The sequence below is a fragment of the Ranitomeya imitator genome, chromosome 4, assembly GCF_032444005.1.
Source record: "Ranitomeya imitator isolate aRanImi1 chromosome 4, aRanImi1.pri, whole genome shotgun sequence".
Taxonomy (NCBI): domain Eukaryota; kingdom Metazoa; phylum Chordata; class Amphibia; order Anura; family Dendrobatidae; genus Ranitomeya; species Ranitomeya imitator.
The window spans coordinates 606,333,636-606,357,750 of record NC_091285.1 but is presented as its reverse complement, the minus strand read 5'-3'; the positions used below and the strand labels follow the sequence as shown (position 1 = coordinate 606,357,750).

The following is a 24,115-nucleotide window of genomic DNA, read 5'->3' as shown; positions in this document are numbered from 1 at the left end:
CTTGAATCCCTGGTTTGGTGATGCTTTCGAAGCAGCTGGTCCCGGCTGTACCCAACGATCTTCTAGCTTAGGGAGACTTCGCTTCTCCCAGAAGGCACCTGGTATATGCAAATTAGCCTCCTGAAGCTTGAATCCCTGGTTTGGTGATGCTTTCGAAGCAGCTGGTCCCGGCTGTACCCAACGATCTTCTAGCTTAGGGAGACTTCGCTTCTCCCAGAAGGCACCTGGAATATGCAAATTAGCCTCCTGAAGCTTGAATCCCTGGTTTGGTGATGCTTTCGAAGCAGCTGGTCCCGGCTGTACCCAACGATCTTCTAGCTTAGGGAGACTTCGCTTCTCCCAGAAGGCACCTGGAATATGCAAATTAGCCTCCTGAAGCTTGAATCCCTGGTTTGGTGATGCTTTCGCAGCAGCTGGTCCCGGCTGTACCCAACGATCTTCTAGCTTAGGGAGACTTCGCTTCTCCCAGAAGGCACCTGGAATATGCAAATTAGCCTTCTGAAGCTTGAATCCCTGGTGTTGAGCGATACCTTCCGATATCCAGAAGTATCGGTATCGGATTGGATCGGCCGATACCCGATACCAATGCAAGTCAATGGGACACAAATATTGGAATGTAAATAAGCCCTTTCTGTCCTTCTACATTCTGTTTCGGAGAGGAGAAGAGTGTGGGCGGTGCGCGGGCGGACACTGTGCGTGTCTGTGTGTGCGGGCGGGGTCTGTGCTTGCCTGCCAGGGATCTGTATGGGCCTCTCGGGGGTCTGTACGGGTCTGCCGGGGGTCTGTGCGGGCTGCCGGGGGTCTGTGCAGGCTGCCTGGGGTCTTTACGGGCCTGCCTGGGCTCTGTGCAGGCTGCCGTGGGTCTGTACGTGTGTGCAGGCATCGTCCGATAGGACTACAAGTCCCATCGGACGATGCCTGCTACAGTGACAGTGATTGACACATTAGCCAATGATGGGACAGTAGTAGGCCCATCATCCGGCTAATGTGTTGAATGAAAAAACAAACAAACAAAAAAAAACATACATACTACATACATACTACATTCATACTCCATACATACTACATACAGTACATTCGTACATTACATACAATACATACATATAGACATAGAGTACATTAAACATAGAGTATATACTCACCATTACTTGTCATTTTTATCCCCGAAGCCAGTGTCACCTGTAAAAAATATTAAAATAACAAACAACCAATATACTCTATGTCCACAAAAATCCACGAGTGTCCCACGACGATCTCCCGTGGAGAACATACATAACATAGTAACATAGTAACATAGTTAGTAAGGCCGAAAAAAGACATTTGTCCATCCAGTTCAGCCTATATTCCATCATAATAAATCCCCAGATCTACGTCCTTCTACAGAACCTAATAATTGTATGATACAATATTGTTCTGCTCCAGGAAGACATCCAGGCCTCTCTTGAACCCCTCGACTGAGTTCGCCATCACCACCTCCTCAGGCAAGCAATTCCAGATTCTCACTGCCCTAACAGTAAAGAATCCTCTTCTATGTTGGTGGAAAAACCTTCTCTCCTCCAGACGCAAAGAATGCCCCCTTGTGCCCGTCACCTTCCTTGGTATAAACAGATCCTCAGCGAGATATTTGTATTGTCCCCTTATATACTTATATATGGTTATTAGATCGCCCCTCAGTCGTCTTTTTTCTAGACTAAATAATCCTAATTTCGCTAATCTATCTGGGTATTGTAGTTCTCCCATCCCCTTTATTAATTTTGTTGCCCTCCTTTGTACTCTCTCTAGTTCCATTATATCCTTCATGAGCACCGGTGCCCAAAACTGGACACAGTACTCCATGTGCGGTCTAACTAGGGATTTGTACAGAGGCAGTATAATGCTCTCATCATGTGTATCCAGACCTCTTTTAATGCACCCCATGATCCTGTTTGCCTTGGCAGCTGCTGCCTGGCACTGGCTGCTCCAGGTAAGTTTATCATTAACTAGGATCCCCAAGTCCTTCTCCCTGTCAGATTTACCCAGTGGTTTCCCATTCAGTGTGTAATGGTGATATTGATTCCTTCTTCCCATGTGTATAACCTTACATTTATCATTGTTAAACCTCATCTGCCACCTTTCAGCCCAAGTTTCCAACTTATCCAGATCCATCTGTAGCAGAATACTATCTTCTCTTGTATTAACTGCTTTACATAGTTTTGTATCATCTGCAAATATCGATATTTTACTGTGTAAACCTTCTACCAGATCATTAATGAATATGTTGAAGAGAACAGGTCCCAATACTGACCCCTGCGGTACCCCACTGGTCACAGCGACCCAGTTAGAGACTATACCATTTATAACCACCCTCTGCTTTCTATCACTAAGCCAGTTAATAACCCATTTACACACATTTTCCCCCAGACCAAGCATTCTCATTTTGTGTACCAACCTCTTGTGCGGCACGGTATCAAACGCTTTGGAAAAATCGAGATATACCACGTCCAATGACTCACCGTGGTCCAGCCTATAGCTTACCTCTTCATAAAAACTGATTAGATTGGTTTGACAGGAGCGATTTCTCATAAACCCATGCTGATATGGAGTTAAACAGTTATTCTCATTGAGATAATCCAGAATAACATCCCTCAGAAACCCTTCAAATATTTTACCAACAATAGAGGTTAGACTTACTGGCCTATAATTTCCAGGTTCACTTTTAGAGCCCTTTTTGAATATTGGCACCACATTTGCTATGCGCCAGTCCTGCGGAACAGATCCTGTCGCTATAGAGTCCCTAAAAATAAGAAATAATGGTTTATCTATTACATTACTTAGTTCCCTTAGTACTCGTGGGTGTATGCCATCCGGACCCGGAGATTTATCTATTTTAATCTTATTTAGCCGATTTCGCACCTCTTCTTGGGTTAGATTGGTGACCCTTAATATAGGGTTTTCATTGTTTCTTGGGATTTCACCTAGCATTTCATTTTCCACCGTGAATACCGTGGAGAAGAAGGTGTTTAATATGTTAGCTTTTTCCTCGTCATCTACAACCATTCTTTCCTCACTATTTTTTAAGGGGCCTACATTTTCAGTTTTTATTCTTTTACTATTGATATAGTTGAAGAACAGTTTGGGATTAGTTTTACTCTCCTTAGCAATGTGCTTCTCTGTTTCCTTTTTGGCAGCTTTAATTAGTTTTTTAGATAAAGTATTTTTCTCCCTATAGTTTTTTAGAGCTCCAATGGTGCCATCCTGCTTTAGTAGTGCAAATGCTTTCTTTTTACTGTTAATTGCCTGTCTTACTCCTTTGTTTAGCCACATTGGGTTTTTCCTATTTCTAGTCCTTTTATTCCCACAAGGTATAAACCGCTTACACTGCCTATTTAGGATGTTCTTAAACATTTCCCATTTATTATCTGTATTCTTATTTCTGAGGATATTGTCCCAGTCTACCAGATTAAGGGCATCTCTAAGCTGGTCAAACTTTGCCTTCCTAAAGTTCAGTGTTTTTGTGACTCCCTGACAAGTGCCCCTAGTGAAAGACAGAACGGCAGCATCAGCTGATGCGACCGCTCTCCAGGGGCTCCAGGCACACAATGATGGGAGGAAGGTATCCTTCTGCCCTGTATTCCTCCGCCGCTGTAAAAAAATAGTCCATAGTCTCACTTTTGGCATTGCTGTGTGAGAAATTTTCCCACGCAGCAATTGCCATAAAGTGAGACTTTGAACTACAGTAACCTCAGTGATGCACTGCAGGAGCCATTGTCTCCTGTCAGTGTGTCACTGAGGGTCCTATAGAGCAGTGACATCACCCGATGTCACTGTTCTATAGGGGAGATCGTCGTGGGACACTCGTTATTAATTGGACTACGGCGGACAGGTAGTATACGGTTTATTATTTTACATTTTTTGCAGGCGCTGAAGAATGGTAAGTATGGTTAAATGAAGAATATTTAAATACTTTTTTCCTATTGTGTGCGTGTTTTATTAACCCTTTATTACTATTAAATTAATAATGGATAGGCAATACAAAAGCAAGGTGACATTAACCCTTATTACCCCATATCCCACCACTACACGGGAGCGGGAAGAGAGGGGCTAAGTGCCGAATTGGCGCATCTTACAGATGCGCCATTTCTGGGGCGGCTGCGGGCTGGTATTTGTAGCCAGGGGGGCCAATATCCATGGCCCTTCTCTAGGCTATGAATATCAGCCCACAGCTGTCTGCGTAGCCTTTCTTGCTATAAAATATAGAGGGACCCCACTTCATTTTTTGGGGGATCCCCCTATTTTAATAGCCAGTAAAGGCTACGCAGACAGCTGCGGGTTGATATTCATAGCAGGCTACAAATATTGGCCCCCGGCCGTCGGCTTTCCCCCTCTGGCGCAGAAAATTACGCGGGAGCCCACGACATTTTTTCCGTTTTTTTTATTAATTCATTTATGCACTGTCTTTTCTCCTCTTATTCAGTGTTTGCATTTCCCATGCATTGTGTAGCACCCTGATTTATATATTATATATTTGGTTTATTCAGATATTGGTAGTGCTCCCGACAAACTCACAACGTGCGTCGGTACGTCGGCCCGACGCATAGCGACGGACCCGTACCGACGCAAGAGTGAAAGAGGCCTTAATGAGTGTTGAATTAAAAAAAAATTGGAAAAAAATGGCATGGGCTCCTGCGCAATTCTCTGCACCACAGGGGGAAAGCCGACGGCCGGGGGCCAATATTTGTAGCCTGCTATGAATATCAGCCCGCAGCTGTCTGCGTAGCCTTTACTGGCTATTAAAATAGGGGGACCCCCCAAAAAATGAAGTGGGGTCCCCCTATATTTTATAGCAAGAAATATATGCAGACAGCTGTGGGCTGATATAGCCTAGAGAGGGGCCAATGGATATTGGCCCCCCCTGGCTACAAATACCAGTCCGCAGCCGCCCCAGAAATGGCGCATCTGTAAGATGTGCCAATTCGGCACTTAGCCCTTCTCTTCCCGCTCCCGTGTAGTGGTGGGATATGGGGTAATAAGGGTTAATGTCACCTTGCTTTTGTATTGCCTATCCATTATTAATTCAATAGTAATAAAGGGTTAATAAAACACGCACACAATAGGAAAAAAGTATTTAAATATTCTTCATTTAACCATACTTACCATACTTCAGCGCCTGCAAAAAATGTAAAATAATAAACCGTATACTACCTGTCCGCCGTAGTCCAATTAACAACGAGTGTCCCACGATGATCTCCCCTATAGAACAGTGACATCGGGTGATGTCACTGCTCTATAGGACCCTCAGTGACACACTGACAGGAGACAATGGCTCCTGCAGTGCATCACTGAGGTTACTGTAGTTCAAAGTCTCACTTTATGGCAATTGCTGCCAAAAGTGAAACTATGGACTATTTCTTTACAGCGGCGGAGGAATACAGTGTGGAAGGACACCTTCCTCCCATCATTGTGTTCCTGGAGCCCCTGGAGAGCGGTCGCATCAGCTGATGCTGCCGTTCTTCACGGGAGATCGTCGTGGGACACTAGTGGATTTCTGTGCGGACAGGGAGTATATTGGTTGTTTGTTATTTTAATATTTTTTACAGATGACACTGGCTTCAGGGAACAAAGTGACAAGTGATGGTGAGTATGTACTCTATGTTATATGTACTGTATGTCTATATGTATGTAATGTACGAATGTATTTTATGTAGTATGTATGTAGTATGTATGTAGTATGCATATATGTATGTAGTATGTATGTAGTATGTAGTATGTATCTATGTAGTATGTAGTATGTATATAGTATGTAGAGTATGTAGTATGTATGTAGTATGTATGTATGTAGTATGTATGTAGTATGTATGTAGTATGTAGTATGTATGTAGTATGTAGTATGTATGTAGTATGTATGTAGTATGTAGTATTTATGTAGTATGTATGTAGTATGTATGTAGTGTGTAGTATGTATGTAGTATGTATGTAGTATGTATGTATGTAGTATGTATGTAGTATGTATTATGCACGTAGTATGTATGTAGTATGTTGTATGTATGTATGTAGTATGCATGTAGTATGTATGTAGTATTTTTTTTTTTTTACATTCAACACATTAGCCGGATGATGGAACTACTACCGTCCCATCATTGGCTAATGTGTCAATCACTGTCACTGTAGCAGGCATCATCCGATGTGACTTGCAGTCCCATCGGACGATGCCTGCACACACGCACAGACTACCGGCAGCCCGCACAGAGCTCCGGCAGCCCGCATAGAACCCCGGCAGACCTGTACAGAGCCCCGGCAGCCCACACAGAGCCCGGCAGCCCACACAGAGCCTCGACAGCCCGCATAGAGCCCCGGCAGGCCTGTACAGGCCCCCGGCAGGCCTGTACAGGCCCCCGGCAGGCCCGCACAGAGCCCTGGCAGGCCTGTACAGAGCACCGGCAGCCTGCACAGAGCCCCGGCAGCCCGCACAGAGCCCTGGCAGGCCTGTACAGGCCCCTGGCAGGCCCGCAAAGACCCACGGCAGGCTGCACAGAGCCCCGGCAGCCCGCACAGAGCCCCAGCTGGCCCGTACAGACCCCCGGCAGCTCGCACAGACCCCCGGCAGGCACGCACAGACCCCCGACAGGCATGCACAGACCCCCCACGGTCACACACAGACCCCGCCCGCACACACACATGCAGTCTCCGCCCACGCACCACCCACACTCCATTATAGTGCATCATTGCACTATGGGAACTTCCGATTCCGGTATCCGATATCGCAAAAGCATCAGAACTCGGTATCGGAATTCCGATACAGCAAATATCGGCCGATACCTGATATTTGCAATATCGGAATGCTCAACACTAGTTATAAACTTTTGTGAAGCACCTGGCAGTTGAATGTGCTCACTACATGTCTAGTTAAGTTTCTTGAGTGGTCTTGTGTCCAAAACAGTTTCACTTGTGGGGGATTTCCACTGTTTAGGCACATTAGGGGATCGCCAAATTACAGCTAATTTTAAGTTCAAAAAGTCAAATGGCGCTCCTTCCTTTCCAAGCTCATATATTGAATATCAGCGTACTCTGGATAAATTGCAAAACAAATTGTGTGGTGCATTTTCTCCTGTTACCCTTATGAAAATGCAGAATTTTAGGCTGCAAGAGCGTTTTGGTGAAAAAAAGTGTGAATTTTTATATTTATGGCTTTACGTTATAAACCTCTGTGAAGCACTTAGGGTTTCAATGTACTCCTCACACATCTAGATTCATGGATCTTGTTTCCAAAAGTGGGTCACTTGTGGGGGGGTTTCCACTGTTTAGGCACATCAGGTGCTCTCCAAACGCGACATGACATTTGCTCTCGATTCCTTAGAATTTTACACTTAAAAAGTCAAACGGTTCTCCTTCCATTTGGACCCTGCAGCGCACCCAAACAGTAGTTTTGCACGACACATGGGATGTTGGCGTACTCAGTGTGAAATTTAAAAAATTGGGGTCTGGAGTACATTTTTTATGAAAAAATGTTAAATGTTAATTTTTTCCTTCCACATTGCTTCAGTTCCTGTGAAGTGTTAATAAACTTTTTGAATGTAGTTTTGAACACCTTTTCTTTGGTGTAGTTTTTGGAATGGTGTCACTTTTGCCTATTTTCTGTCATATACGCCCCACAAAGTCACTTCAAATGTGATGTAGTCCCTAAAAAAATGGTTTAGTAAATTTTGTTGGCAGAATGAGAGATCGCTGGTGAAATGTAATCCTAACTTCCTAACAAACAAATTGCTTCAAAAACGGTGTTGATGTAAAGTAGACATGTGGGAAATGTTATTTATTAATCATTTTGTGCTACATAACTCTGGTTTAAGAACGCAAAAATTAAGTTTGAAAATTGCAAAATTTTCTAAATTGTCACCAAATTTTTTGTCACAAATCAATGCAAGTCATATTGAACAAATTTTTGCCACTATCATGAAGTACAAAGTGTCACAAAAAACAGTTTTAGAATCAGTGGGATCCGTTGAAGCATTCCAGAGTTATTATCTCATAAATTGACACTGGTCAGAATTGAAAAAATTTGCCTGTCGGGAAGGTGAAAATAGGCTTGGCTGGTGAAGGGGTTAAGTTTTGGAAATTGGAGTCTGTTCTAACTGTTAGGCCATGTTCACACCATCCTTTTTTTCATGCGGAATCGCCGCGATTTTCCCGCTGCGGGTCCGCAGCTGTTTTTCATGCAGGGTACATTACAATGCACCATATGGAAAACAGGAACTGCTGTGCCCACATTGCGGAAAATCGCGAAAAAAGCCGCGCTGAATAGCCGCGGTAAAAAAGAAGTACCATGTCACTTCTTTTTGCGGAACTGCAGCGGTTCTGCACCCATTGACCTCCATTGTGAGGTCAAACCCGCAGTAAAACCCGCAGATGAAAAAAATATCTGCGGGTTTTCTGCGGTTTGTGGTGGAGAACCGCTGCAGTGTGGCTGCCCCCCCGTGCCCCAATCCCACCCCCCCATGCTCCGATGCCACCCCCCCGTGCTCCGACGCCCCCCCGTACCCTCATCTCCCCCCCTTATACTTACCCGGCCTCCTGGCGTCCGTCTTCTCCCTGGGCGCCGCCATCTTGCAAAATGGCGGGCGCATGCGCAGTGCGCCCGCCGAACCTGCCGGCCGGCAGATTCGTTCCAAAGTGCATTTTGATCACTGAGATATAACCTATCTCAGTGATCAAAATAAAAAAAATAGTGAATGACCCCCCCCCTTTGTCACCCCCATAGGTAGGGACAATAAAAAAATTAAGAATTTTTTTTTCCACCAAGGTTAGAATAGGGTTAGGGTTAGGGGTAGGGTTAGGGGTAGGGTTAGGGGTAGGGGTAGGGGTAGGGTTAGGGTTAGGGGTAGGGTTAGGGTATTTTCAGCCATTTTAACCCTAAAAAACTTCCTAGAAAACACACAGACTCTGCATAGAAAACTGCATAAAAAACGCATCAAAAAACGCATCAAGAAACGCACCAAAAAAGCACCAAAAAAAGGACCTGCGTTTTCTGCCAAGAGCTGCGGTTTTTAGTCCTGAAAAAAAGGAGGGAAATCAGGAACGTGTGAACATAGCCTTAACATTTTAAGGCTAGGTTCACACTAGCGTTGCGCCGCCCTGCGTCGGCGACGCAACGCGCGACGCACGTAAAAACGCGCGCAAACGCGCGCAAAAACGCGCGCGTTTTGCGACGCGTGCGTCGTTTTTGACGAAAATCGGACGCACAGAAAATGCTACAATGTAGCGTTTTCTTGCGTCCGACGCTAGCGTCGGAAACGACGCACGTGGCGAAAAACGCCACCAAAACGACGCACGCGTCCCCTATGTTAAACATAGGGGCGCGTCGCCGCTGCGTCGCCGCTGCGTCGCCGGCGCGTCGCCGGCGCAACAGCGACGCACATTGGCGGAACGCCAATGTGAACGTAGCCTAAGCAGCATTAGAACAAAAGTTACAAAAAAGCAATGACAGGTTTAATAATGAGTTCATTACTTTGCTGCAAATTTGCCAGCACAAGCACAGGAAGAGCTTTGAGCTCGTAGATGGTGATTGAATCCAGAAGATAGTCTTTAACAGGCAAATTCTTATTAGTTTCTTGGCTGGTCTAACATTTTCCACCAGTGAAAAGTTTTGCAACGGCGTAAAAGTTTGGAATTAAACATGAGCAAATAGCTTTGCATAGTTTACATATCAAACAAGAAAGTTATAATTCCAGAAATGTTAGAGTAAGGACATCTTTAATACATGAAGTCTTGAGCTATAGGGCAAGCTTTAATAGTTGTCAAAGTCAACTGGAATGATTTACAAATCCTAAATATGATTCTTAAGGGGATTATTTATTTTAATTACGGTATTTTAAAGTTATAAATGCCATAAAATGGCAAAATTATCTATCTTCACCAACAGGGAGGAAGCCAGCAGGATGAAACCCCAAATTGGTTGAAAGAGTGCCATGCTGTGTGCTTCAAATTATTTTGAAAAGCTTTTACATGCTAAAGAGTATAATTAAAACTCCTTAAAAAGAACTTGTCAGTAAGATCAACTTTTCTAAACTGCATACAAGGACATGCAGGTCTTTAAAATAAAATAACACTTTTATATCTTCTATCTGTTGCTGCATACCTGAATAATTAGAATTTTCATTCATATGCAAATTAGATGGTAAAAACCACCTGTCACCAGGTTTTTCCCACATAACCTATGTCCACCACCTCTCAGCCTCATGTGACTATAATGTGCATGCGCCGTCGCTCTTAGGCCTTTCCCGGTGCACGTGCAGAACAGTTCTTTGTTCTGCCCTCAGCAAGGAAGAGAGAAGTGTGCATGCACAGGAGCCTGATGGGGGACACAATGTGGCTGCCATAGGATGCGTCATCCACACGAAGCAGAGAAGGAGGACGGCATCGCAAGAAGAGAGGAGGGGCTGAAAGAAGACTAGTAATTCTTTGGACTGGACCATCCCACCCCAGAGGTGATTATATTAAAAGGGTTTTTTTTTATTTGCTGGGTGAATTGGTGTCATATATACAACATTTTAGAGTGCTTTTACATGGGGATGAAAGGTGGTGGCCATAGGTTTTATGGGAAAAACCCGATGATCGGTTCTTTCTGAGTGCTCTGGGCATGACAGATCATTTAGGTTGTCACTGCCTCCTAAAGAGTCCCCACTCAGCTTTATCCTTTACAGCTTGATTAATAACTCACTGTCTGTGTGATGTCAGGTATTGAACAAGGATATTAGACAGTGAACAGTTAATCAAGCTAAAGAAGCTGTTGCTGGGCAGGGAAACAACATGAGGCGGAGGTGGCTCCCTAACATTGTTTCCCCACTGAGCATTAGCCTCTTTAGCTTGATCACTATCTGATATAATTGTTTGATACCTGGTATCACCTGGTATAACACAGAGAGTGAACTGTTGATAAAGCTAAAAAACTGTCGCTGGGCAGGGAAACAACATCAGCTGGAAGTGGCCAAAGGCTGAATAATTATCCATGATGTCAGACTCTTGAAATCAGATGAAAGACATATACATCTGAGATTGTAAGGGTATAGTGGGAGTTCAATGGCTTGCAAGACACTGGTTGGAGATCCTCGGTCTAGATGGTGCAGATGATATGCTGATAAACTCCTGAAGTTAAGGCATTTAATCTCACATTATCATTCCTAAAATAGACGCTAACCATATCCATGGTGGTGTAGGAGAAAATAAGTCAAAACATCCCTTTTATACAGAATATGGAAGAAACCAGGATCGATATTTAATACTCTACGTAGTGCAAAATAAAGAAAGCTGTAATAAATGCACATGCACCCAGGGGAACACTTTAATGCATTATATTTGGTCATACAGTCTTATTTCAGTAAAATAATATTCAAGAAAAGAAAAACCCTGCTGTGATTCCAGTCACTAAGCTGACTGTCCATTTGGAAGGAGGCCCTTGTGAGAATTCACCAAAGGGTAAGTAACAGATTCTAGTTTGGCGGCTGGGAACTGTTCACACAGCCGGAGTTCTAGGTTCTCTGCACTCAAGTGGCTGTGGGCACTCCGTCCATCCCTTCTATGGGGAAAAGTTGATGTTCCAACTTTGGGCTTTTCGAGTTGACTGTCCCTCTTGTCAATTCGTTCTTGCGCTCGAAAGTGGCAGAAAAGTACAGCCACTAAGCTCTTCTTGAAGTTTTCATTCATGAAAGTGTAAACTACAGGATTATTAAAGGAGTTAAAAAATCCAACGGCTTGTACGATGGCCACTATCATTTTCACTGTGACGTCATCATACTCTTCTTCAAGGTCATCTGTTGACAGAGAAAAAATTAATTTATCACTAATTTGTACAGACAATTTGCTTTACAGCATCACTTACCACTATGTTCTGTTACCTATGGGACCTGACTGGACACAGAGAAGAATCATATGAAGTAAACGTTCACTATGTGAGATTTACATAGATAATTAATGAAGAAGACTAAATTGGACAGATAATATTCATCTGCTCTCATATACGCATGTTTCCTTTATATTTATTATAGAAAAATTTGTAATGCTTCCAGTAAATTATCCTGGAAATTACTTTTAGTTTTGAATAAAAAGCTTAAGGGGAATGTATCACCTACATTTATATTTACCAATTAATTTTTAATTTTTAATCAATTTTTTAGCACATGATTATGGGGTAGATATTGTGTTGGATCTTCTGATATGAATTACTTCTATTGAAGAGTTATCTAGACGGGAATTGTACGCCGGTGACTGTGCAGAGATGTGGAGAAGGTGAGCTGTGCCAATCAGCAATTTTGAATAGCTAGATCCTGTTTTATCCATATATACAGTTAGGGCCAGAAATATTTGGACAGTGACACAAGTTTTGTTATTTTAGCTGTTTACAAAAACATGTTCAGAAATAAAATTATATATGTAATATGGGCTGAAAGTGCACACTCCCAGCTGCAATATGATAGTTTCCACATCCAAATCGGAGAAAGGGTTTAGGAATCATAGCTCTGTAATGCATACCGTCCTCTTTTTCAAGGGACCAAAAGTAATTGGACAATGGACTCTAAGGGCTGCAATTAACTCTGAAGGCGTCTCCCTCGTTAACCTGTAATCAATGAAGTAGTTAAAAGGTCAGGGGTGGATTCCAGGTGTGTGGTTTTGCATTTGGAAGCTGTTGCTGTGAGCAGACAACATGCGGTCAAAGGAACTCTCAATTGAGGTGAAGCAGAACATCCTGAGGCTGAAAAAAAAGAAAAAATCCATCAGAGAGATAGCAGACATGCTTGGAGTAGCAAAATCAACAGTTGGGTACATTCTGAGAAAAAAGGAATTGACTGGTGAGCTTGGGAACTCAAAAAGGCCTGGGCGTCCACGGATGACAACAGTGGTGGATGATCGCCGCATACTTAATTTGGTGAAGAAGAACCCGTTCACAACATCAACTGAAGTCCAGAACACTCTCAGTGAAGTAGGTGTATCTGTCTCTAAGTCAACAGTAAAGAGAAAACTCCATGACAGTAAATACAAAGGGTTCACATCTAGATGCAAACCATTCATCAATACCAAAAATAGACAGGCCAGAGTTAAATTTGCAGAAAAACACCTCAAGAAGCCAGCTCAGTTCTGGAAAAGTATTCTATGGACAGATGAGACAAAGATCAACCTGTACCAGAATGATGGGAAGAAAAAAGTTTGGAGAAGAAAGGGAACGGCACATGATCCAAGGCACACCACATCCTCTGTAAAACATGGTGGAGGCAACGTGATGGCATGGGCATGCATGGCTTTCAATGGCACTGGGTCACTTGTGTTTATTGATGACATAAGAGCAGACAAGAGTAGCCGGATGAATTCTGAAGTGTACCGGGATATACTTTCAGCCCAGATTCAGCCAAATGCTGCAAAGTTGATTGGACGGCGCTTCATAGTACAGATGGACAATGACCCCAAGCATACAGCCAAAGCTACCCAGGAGTTCATGAGTGCCAAAAAGTGGAACATTCTGCAAAGGCCAAGTCAATCTCCAGATCTAAACCCAATTGAGCATGCATTTCACTTGCTCAAAGCCAGACTTAAGACGGAAAGACCCACAAACAAGCAAGACCTGAAGGCTGCGGCTGTAAAGGCCTGGCAAAGCATTAAGAAGGAGGAAACCCAGCGTTTGGTGATGTCCATGGGTTCCAGACTTAAGGCAGTGATTGCCTCCAAAGGATTTGCAACAAAATATTGAAAATAAAAATATTTTGTTTGGGTTATGTTTATTTGTCCAATTACTTTTGACCTCCTAAAATGTGGAGTGTTTGTAAAGAAATGTGTACAATTCCTACATTTTCTATCAGATATTTTTGTTCAACCCTTCAAATTAAACGTTACAATCTGCACTTGAATTCTGTTGTAGAGGTTTCATTTCAAATCCAATGTGGTGGCATGCAGAGCCCAACTCGCGAAAATTGTGTCACTGTCCAAATATTTGTGGCCATAACTGTAGGTGATATCTTTCATTGCGATCCTGCCAATGATGATATTGAGAGGACCACTAGTAGTATCAGCGTATAGAGGGCCCGGTGGTCAGGCTTAAAAGTTGTCAGGTGTCAGGATTTCAATAACAATTACATTTTTTTACAATACACAATATTGTGCAAACATTTTAGGCAGGTGTGGAAAAAAAGCAAAATCTAAATCAAATAAATATTTGATGTGTTAGGGCTGGCGGAACGCATCGAATAAATATGAAGACAGTAATAAGGTGCGTTCGCAGCCCGGGGTCCAGAGATGGAACCTGCTGCTAGGTAATGGCGGCACTATATGGTGGTACTACACCAGAATAAACACGGGTTCCCTCACCCGGTCTGAACTGATGCGAACTCTGTTGCTTCACAGAGTCGCAGGGAAGCAAAGGAAACACTGTGCCCTGTTAACAGTCACAGGGTGCAGCAGATGGATGCTAGTGGGATCCCTGAAACTCACCCCACCTATGCTGGTGATTGATCTCGCTCTGACCCTCGGTGGCTTTTGAGCCCGCGCCTGAGGATGCCCTGAGTCAGATGCTGAGATCAAGCGGGAGTTCCCACCCTACACTGACCGGTTGTCATGACTGATTATAGATTACCGCACAGAGTGCGTCCAGGGCCGCTCTGGCAGATGCCACTAACCACCCTAACTAGGGCTAGGAAAGCGCACTGATTGCGCACGGCGCCGCACTGGCGGTCACTGCTGGTTTGACACAGTATCGTGTGCAAGATGTGCGGGAAAGCACTGTCAGATGCTAGGTAGCTTCCACCATTCGCAAGCAGTTAACAACACTAGGGATGGGAATGATTCAGAGCTTTCATCCATCGACAGGCATACATCTACACAAGTTAGCAAGTTTATACTAGCGAATGGCCGTGCGGCCATGCAAACCTTTTATAGTAGTAGCGCTCTGGGACCTTCCTGATGGTCCAATAGGAGTCGCAGCAGGACCTGAGCAAGTGATCCCTGACCTCCAATGGGAGGTTGACCCGGGGCATACTCAGTATGGGAAAAGCAGGACTTAGTCCCTGAAAAGCCTCCTGTCATGCAGACCCGTTGAAGCGCAAGGACCGCGCGAAACGGCCGTCGTCTCCCCTGCTCGCACGAGCTCCTTTTCTTCTCCCCCGGCCATGAAGTTTTAATTGTGAAGACTCAATAAAATTTGCTACTTTGAAGATTGGTGAGTGCATCCTGCTTTTTTCTTTTGCTACCTGGGACACATATGTTATTTATGGTTTTGCACCCGATATCTTTTTCGCCATGGCTGTTGCTGACATGATATAGCTTTTTAGTACCGGCTTTCCTGAAGATTATGGATTTAGTTGGGGCAGTGCCGTCCATATGCTATTTTCTCTCTTTTATTCGTTGTTACATGCATATGTATTGTACATGTATGTACTCATTGTTTCCATGGCCATAAAGAAGTCTCCTTTGAGGACAGGAATCTGATGTATTTATTCCATTGGGTGATGGGGGTGGCGGTGGCCCACATATGAACACACCAGACTCCTGTATTCAGAGCAGACTTATCACTGGCTGTGGCATGAAAACAGGTACGGACTGGGGTTGAAATTCAGCCCTGGCATTTGAAATCACACAGGCCCATGTTGTCCCTGTCCCCATGAACCACATGGGATATATTACTAATATTATCCTGGAGGGAGGAAAGGAAGATTTTCTACAAGACCAATATTTCTAATGATACCCGTAGCCTGCTGGGGTAAGTGACGGAGTCAGCAACTTTGTGCTCCATCACAACTCTTAACAGTATGGGTGTCTTGAGAACACCGATTCTGTTAACAATGTAGCAGACAAGGTGGCCCATGACCAGACAGGCCCTTCTGGTATTTGCCAGAATTGCCAGATGGCCAGACCAGCCCTGCATGCAAACAATGCAAACGCTGTGCCGTGTCAACAGTTACAGTGGGGAGAATAAGTATTTGATACACTGCTGATTTTGCAAGTTTTCCCACCTACAAAGAATGGAGAGGTCTGTAATTTTTATAGTAGGTACAATTCAACTGTGAGAGACAGAATGTAAAAATAAATAACAGAAAATTACATTGTATGATTTTTACATAATTACATTGCATTTTATTTCATGTAATAAGTATTTGATCACCTACCAACCAGCAAGAATTCGGGCTCTCACAGGTCTGTTAGTTTTTCCTTAAGAAGCCCTCCTACTCTGCACTCATAACCTGTATTAATTGTACCCGTTTGAACTCGTTACCTGTATAAAAGACACCTGTCCACAAACTCCATCAATCACACGCCAACCTCTCCACCATGGCCAAGACCAAAGAGCTGTCTGACACCAGGGCCAAAATTGTAGATCTACACAAGACTGGAATGCATTACAGACAATAGGCAAGCATCTTGGTGAGAAGGCAACTGTTGACACAATTATTAAAAAATGAAAGAAACACAAGATGACTGTCAATATTCTTTGGTCTGGGGTTCCATGCAAGCTCTCACCTTGTGGGGTAAGGATGATTCTGAGAAAGTTCAGGAATAAGCCCAGAACTACATGGGAAGACCTGGTCAATGACCTGAGGAGAGCAGGGACTACAGTATCAAACATTACCATTAGTAACACACTACACCTTCATGGATTAATCCCATCGTGACGGATCCCTTTTTCGTTTTTGCATTTGTTTTTCACTCCCCTTCTTCCCAGAGCCATAACTTTTATTTTTCTGTCAATACGGCCATATGAGGGCTTTTTTTACGTGGGACGAGTTGTACTTTTGAATGACATCATTGTTTTTACCATATTGTGTACTCAGAAATGTGAAAAAAATTCCAAGTGTGGTGAAATTGCAAAAACAAAATGCAATCCCACACCTGTTTTTTGTTTGGCTTTTTAACTAGGTTCACTAAATGATAAAACTCCCCTACCGATATGGTTCTACAGGTCATTACGAGTTAATAGACACCAAACATGTCTAGGTTCTTTTTTAATTAAGCGGTGAAAAAAAACCTCAAATTTTGTTACAAAAAAATGCGCCATTTTATGATACCAATAGCGTCCACCTTTTTCATGATCTCGGGTTGTGTGAGGGCTTATTTTTTGCGGCTGAGCTGATGATCTTAGTGATACCATTTTGGTGCAGATGCGATCTTTTTATCGGCTGTTATTGCATTTTAAGGCAATGTTGCAGCGACCAAACAAAAAAAACATAATTCCGGCGTTTTGACTTTTTTTCTCGCTATGCCTTTTAGCGATCAGGTTAATCCTCTTTTTATTGATAGATCCTGCAATTCTGAATGCGGTGATATCAAATATGTGTGTGTTTGATTTTTTTATTGTTTTATTTTGAATGGGGCGAAAGGGGGGTGATTTGAACTTTAATGTTTTTTGTACTTTTTTTTAATATTTTTTTAAAACATTTTTTTTTTACCTTTGGCATGCTTCAATAGTCCCCATGGGAAACTAAACACTGCCACAACCCGATCGGTTCTGCTACATATAGGTGATGATCAGATCGCCTATATGTAGCTGAATTACTCACTTGCTATGAGCGCTGACCACCGGGAGGCACTCACAGCAAGCCGGCACTAAGAACCATATGAGGTCTCCAGGAGACCTCTGGTTGTCATGCCAACGAACCGGTGACCTGCGATAAAGTGACAGGCGTCACTGGTGGGTGTATTTCCGGCCCGATGGCCGGAAGGGCGCATTAAAAGCCACTGACAGAGTTTGACAGTGGCATTTAACGTGTCAATAGCCGCAGGTGGCTCACAATTTCACCCGTGGCTACTGCGGACACATGTCAGCTGTTCACAACAGCTGACATGTCTCAGGAAAGATGTGGTTACACAGCTGGAGCCCACATCAGATGGGGAGACACAATATGCACCGTACTAGTACAGCGCATGTTGTGAAGGGGTTAAAATCCTGCAGGTCACGCAAGGTCCCCCTGCTAATGCCTTCACATGTCCAGACCCATTCGAAGTTAACCAATGTCCATTTGGATAATCCAGAAGAGGCATGTGAGAAGGTCACGTGGTCAGATGAGACCAAAATAGAACTATCATCTCCACTCGCTATGTTTGGAGGAAGAAGGATCAGTACAACCCCAAGAATACTGTTCCAACTGAACTGTGAAGCATGGTGGGGAAACATCATACTTTGGGGTGCTTTTCTGCTAAGGGGACAGGACAACTGCACCATATTGAAAGGAGGATGGATGAGGTCATGTATCATGAGATTTTGGCCAACAGCCTCCTTCCTTCACTAATAGCAACAAAGATGGATCGTCGCTGGGTTTTCCAGCATGACAATGACCCAAACCACACAGCCAGGGCAAATAAGGAGTGGCTCCGTAAGAACCATTTCAAGGTCCTGCAGTGGTTTAGCCAGTCTCCAGACTTGAGCCCTATAGAAAATCTTTGGAGGGAGCTGAAACTCAATGTTGCTCAGCCACAGCCACAAAACTTGAAAGATCTGGGGAACACAGAAGATCTGTATGAAGGATTGGGCCAAAATCCCCGCTGCAGTGTGGGCAAACATGGTCAAGAACTACAGGAAACATCTGACCTGTGTAACAGCAAACAAAGGTTTCTGTACCAAATATTAAGTTCTTCTCCACGGTATTCACGGTGGAAAATGAAATGCTAGGTGAAATCCCAAGAAACAATGAAAACCCTATATTAAGGGTCACCAATCTAACCCAAGAAGAGGTGCGAAACCGGCTAAATAAGATTAAAATAGATAAATCTCCGGGTCCAGATGGCATACACCCACGAGTACTAAGAGAACTAAGTAATGTAATAGATAAACCATTATTTCTTATTTTTAGGGACTCTATAGCGACAGGGTCTGTTCCGCAGGATTGGCGCATAGCAAATGTGGTGCCAATATTCAAAAAGGGCTCTAAAAGTGAACCTGGAAATTATAGGCCAGTAAGTCTAACCTCTATTGTTGGTAAAATATTTGAAGGGTTTCTGAGGGATGTTATTCTGGATTATCTCAATGAGAATAACTGTTTAACTCCATATCAGCATGGGTTTATGAGAAATCGCTCCTGTCAAACCAATCTAATCAGTTTTTATGAAGAGGTAAGCTATAGGCTGGACCACGGTGAGTCATTGGACGTGGTATATCTCGATTTTTCCAAAGCGTTTGATACCGTGCCGCACAAGAGGTTGGTACACAAAATGAGAATGCTTGGTCTGGGGGAAAATGTGTGTAAATGGGTTAGTAACTGGCTTAGTGATAGAAAGCAGAGGGTGGTTATAAATGGTATAGTCTCTAACTGGGTCGCTGTGACCAGTGTGGTACCGCAGGGGTCGGTATTGGGACCTGTTCTCTTCAACATATTCATTAATGATCTGGTAGAAGGTTTACACAGTAAAATATCGATATTTGCAGATGATACAAAACTATGTAAAGCAGTTAATACAAGAGAAGATAGTATTCTGCTACAGATGGATCTGGATAAGTTGGAAACTTGGGCTGAAAGGTGGCAGATGAGGTTTAACAATGATAAATGTAAGGTTATACACATGGGAAGAAGGAATCAATGTCACCATTACACACTGAATGGGAAACCACTGGGTAAATCTGACAGTGAGAAGGACTTGGGGATCCTAGTTAATGATAAACTTACCTGGAGCAGCCAGTGCCAGGCAGCAGCTGCCAAGGCAAACAGGATCATGGGGTGCATTAAAAGAGGTCTGGATACACATGATGAGAGCATTATACTGCCTCTGTACAAATCCCTAGTTAGACCGCACATGGAGTACTGTGTCCAGTTTTGGGCACCGGTGCTCAGGAAGGATATAATGGAACTAGAGAGAGTACAAAGGAGGGCAACAAAATTAATAAAGGGGATGGGAGAACTACAATACCCAGATAGATTAGCGAAATTAGGATTATTTAGTCTAGAAAAAAGACGACTGAGGGGCGATCTAATAACCATGTATAAGTATATAAGGGGACAATACAAATATCTCGCTGAGGATCTGTTTATACCAAGGAAGGTGACGGGCACAAGGGGGCATTCTTTGCGTCTGGAGGAGAGAAGGTTTTTCCACCAACATAGAAGAGGATTCTTTACTGTTAGGGCAGTGAGAATCTGGAATTGCTTGCCTGAGGAGGTGGTGATGGCGAACTCAGTCGGGGGGTTCAAGAGAGGCCTGGATGTCTTCCTGGAGCAGAACAATATTGTATCATACAATTAGGTTCTGTAGAAGGACGTAGATCTGGGGATTTATTATGATGGAATATAGGCTGAACTGGATGGACAAATGTCTTTTTTCGGCCTTACTAACTATGTTACTATGTTACTATGTTTTTCTATTGTAGCTTTTCATGCAATAAAATTCAATTTAATTATGTAAAAATCATACAATGTGATTTTCTAGTTTTCATTTTTAGATTCTGTCTCTCACAGGTGAAGTGTACCTACGATAAACATTACAGACCTCTCCATTCTTTGTAGGTGGGAAAAAGTGCAAAATCGATAGTGTATTAAATACTTATTTTCCCTACTGTATATAAAAAAAAATAGGTACAGCAACTTTGCTTTATCTATGTCTTTTTAGAAGCAATGTAATAAAGGTACTTACTGTACTCAAAAAGGATGTGGACCACATGGAATGGCGCCCAGCAGGCAGTGAAGAAAAGGACCACGATGACCATCATCATCACAGCTCGTTTCTTCTTTCTTGGAGACAACCAGACAAAAAATGTTTCAGGAGTATGAACCCTCTTTGGAATAAAGCTCAGATCAGAGAAATAGCTCACAGTAGATTATTGTGAACATTAAGACACGAATGACGACTTGTATATTGTACAAATATAAAATAATTTGTATCTTCTTGCTTCCATCAGTAGAGATGTGATCTATTACAGAAGCTGTCTCGGGAGAAAGGCCCTCACTTGAAAGTTAATTTTAGCTGCCAAAAGAACCTTTGTAGTTGCACTAACAGTTTGGCATTTTAGCCCAGCCTTGGCAAGTCCTGTGGAGCGGGAACAGACAAGTGAGGCCAACAAATTCATCAAAATTGACACTGCAAAAATGATATAAATTACCATAGAAATGTTTTATGTTCCCTCGACTAAATTTTTTGCAGTGTAGCATGACAGCGCAAAGATTCCCCAAATTCATTTAGAGGTATATGCTATGCCACTCCAGCAAACTCTTCATTAATACCAGCAGGTAAAACGCATTTCATGATACAAGGGGACCTTCATAGTTTTTCGTAGTTTTTGGATCCATTGTTATAAGCCTACAGGCCCCAGCAAGTTCCTAGGCTGTACAGGAGATTATGGCAATACCTCATTGAATAACATGGATTTTTCTCAATGAATAATATTAAAAAAAACAAGTAAACAAAGCCTTAAATTCATGCACATAGCAGTTACATTGCCAATACGGAGCCATTGAAACAGGTTGTACCTGCAATGCTTTTGGAGAATAATACTTCTATGTATTATTATGGATGGAGCATGTCAAAATTATTATTTGGCAGATTCCATGAAAATACTTTAATGGCAAACTATTGCCATTCATCCATTTGGATAGAAAACTTCACCAATGTATTAGTACAGCTTGAAAGGTTTCAGCTACAGTACATTAAAAATATTGTACAAAGGCAAAAAAAGGCACGTTTCAGATATAGAACTGTTCTTATTCATGTACAGTTCTATGCTCAAAATGAGTTTTTTTTTCTCCAAATACAATATTTTTAATGTACCTGGAACTTTTTAAGTTGTACTAATACATTGATGAAGTTTTATATCCAAGTGGCTGGATACCTTAGTTTGCTTTGTCTTCTTCTCAAGTCAAACAGGGGTGCATGAGGTTCAAAAGCAATAGAAATCAATATAGGCTTCACCGGCTAAGGATAACCTTTACTCAAATTCTACAACCTCATATGCAAATTGCCTCTTCAGAGACGAAGAGGACCAGAACTTTAGTGCCATCTATTAGAAGTAGCAATCCTAAAAATCACTTTTGAGCCTTGCCACATGTTTTCAGACAAAAGCCAAACCAAAATCTCAGTATGTAGACACGTGTTCCTTTCAGGGTGTTGCTCCTCAGTGCAAAGTATGAGATCTGATTTGGTTGTATGAGAGGTTTAAGACTGGGATCTAAAAGGTAATGTTTCTGCTTGTGCAGAGTGACATGTCTGTCATGTCAGTGTAAAGAGGCTTATAGGTTATGCAATGCTATCATGGCAAATTAAAGATTCAAATGGCATATTCAGAGATGGAGAAGACTTGATCTCTAGCGCCACATATTGGAAGTAGCAATCCTAAAAGCCAATATCAACCCTTTAACAAGCTTGCCGCATGACTTAGGATAAAGCCCAAATAATAATCTCAATTTGCAGACATGGTGTTTTGAGGTATTGCCCCTCGTCAGTACAAAGAATGAGATCTAATTTGGCTGTCTGAGAGGTCTCATAGAATATATGAAACTGCCAAGTTTGCGTTGGGAGACTTGAGATGCCACAAGCAAAACATTGATGTGTAAAAATTGTCGCAAACCACAATTTTGTGAAACTCTAAAGTAAAGAGAATTGGGATACTTCATCTCAATCTTTATATGATGTTCCAACCAGGTACGTTAGCTGGAGTACATAGAGTCATAAAATGCAATTACTGGTAGTTTAAATGCCATATGTACCAGTTCATGAACTTTTCTGATCGTGATTATTGAATAATTATATAACATCACTTTGACTTGAAATTTTTGTAAACCATTTATTCGCATTTCAAAGATCAAAATTAGGTTCTAATTACAGTTTTCATTTCCAGTCTATTTCTTACAGGACATCAGCTATAATTAAAATGATATTCAATGTTTTGTATTCATTCTTTTATTAAATTACATTCTTCCGAGCTATTCATAAAATTTCTCCATATTCCATGTACAGTCTTTATATCCGGACACCAGGCTTACATGACAGAATTATTAAGCCAGGCATGAAGACATTAATTTTAGTTATATCTGTAAATTTCTTGATGCCACCTCTAAACATGTTTCCTGTTCCTTCTGTACATATGTAGATCAGATCACAAAAGAATCAGATGTATAGCACTAGATACAGATAATTATATCTGACTTGTAACTATTAAACGGGTTTTTCTTATCATATGAGGGAGAAAAAAATCCCATTACGGTTTGCAAATGGGGTTGGAAGCCGCACTTGCATCTTCCAATGGAAAAGTGTGGTCTTTGCTGAAACAACCCTTCTAAGTTCTAGATATTAAATTGCTCTAGGTATGTACAACTATTTGCATCAAAATGTATTAACCTAATGTCTATGAAGACAAGGCCGAATCTGGAGTTTTTGCCCAGAGAAAAAATATTTTGTCTGTGTTTAAACACCTTCGCAAATTCTTTTGTGTTCTTCATGATGAACTGCTCAGGAGGCTTCTCGCAGCTGCTCTTTATATTGCCTAAAATCGGTGCTTCAAGTTAAGAGCTTACATAAAATGGGGTCTGTTTTACGAGAAGTCCAGATCTAATTTTCATAAATTTCCCAATATTTTGTTGGAGACATCTGCAACTCTTGACTCTGGAATTGGAAAATCAGAAGCCTCTGTACAGTGATCAGAAGGTCCAAGTTCCATATGGACTAAAAAGACTTCTTGAGATGGCACCACAAGTAAAGGCTATAGGGGCAGATTTTATTTTCTTATATGCCTTAAAGATGTGAGGACAACATAAACTGTGTTAGTCCTCATCAAGACATTCAATTTTTTTGTGCAGGAAAAAACAGGACCATTTTTTTACCAGCTTGTTGGATTTGATTTATATCCATTTGTGGTCCGTGTGTCCCTTTTTAGTCTGTGTGACCATTTTTTAACATCAGTGTGGCTCTCATTTTTCTCTTATGAAATCAATACATTCCAGGTTTTCCTACCGATTAAAGCCAAAAATTTGTAAATTTTTAAATTACAATCAATAAAATTCCTCGTCATTCTGGCTTTAAAAGCCCAGGATGTGGTTCTACTTAGTGACTCACAACCCTCCTTGTATGAGAGTAGATACAGAGACATCGGTCAGTCACTATGTTGGATTGGCCACTGGACTCATAAATAGAGATGAGCGGTGTTCGAGTCGAACTGTTTGCCAATTTCAAATTCGAGCTGTTTTGGGCGGTG

At 42.3% G+C, this 24,115-nt stretch overlaps 1 protein-coding gene across 1 annotated transcript in view; it reads right to left on the bottom strand.

The window, feature by feature from the left end:
- Positions 1-11,283: 11,283 nt before the first annotated feature.
- Positions 11,284-24,115, bottom strand: part of LOC138674289 (pyroglutamylated RF-amide peptide receptor-like) — a 469,095-nt gene continuing 456,263 nt past the window's right edge. The window contains exons 5-6 of the mRNA XM_069762153.1: positions 20,566-20,663; positions 11,284-11,780 (exon numbers count right to left, since the gene is read on the bottom strand). Of these exons, the coding sequence (XP_069618254.1) occupies positions 11,395-11,780; positions 20,566-20,663 (484 nt within the window). The 3' untranslated portion in view covers positions 11,284-11,394. The remainder of the gene's footprint in view (positions 11,781-20,565; positions 20,664-24,115) is intronic.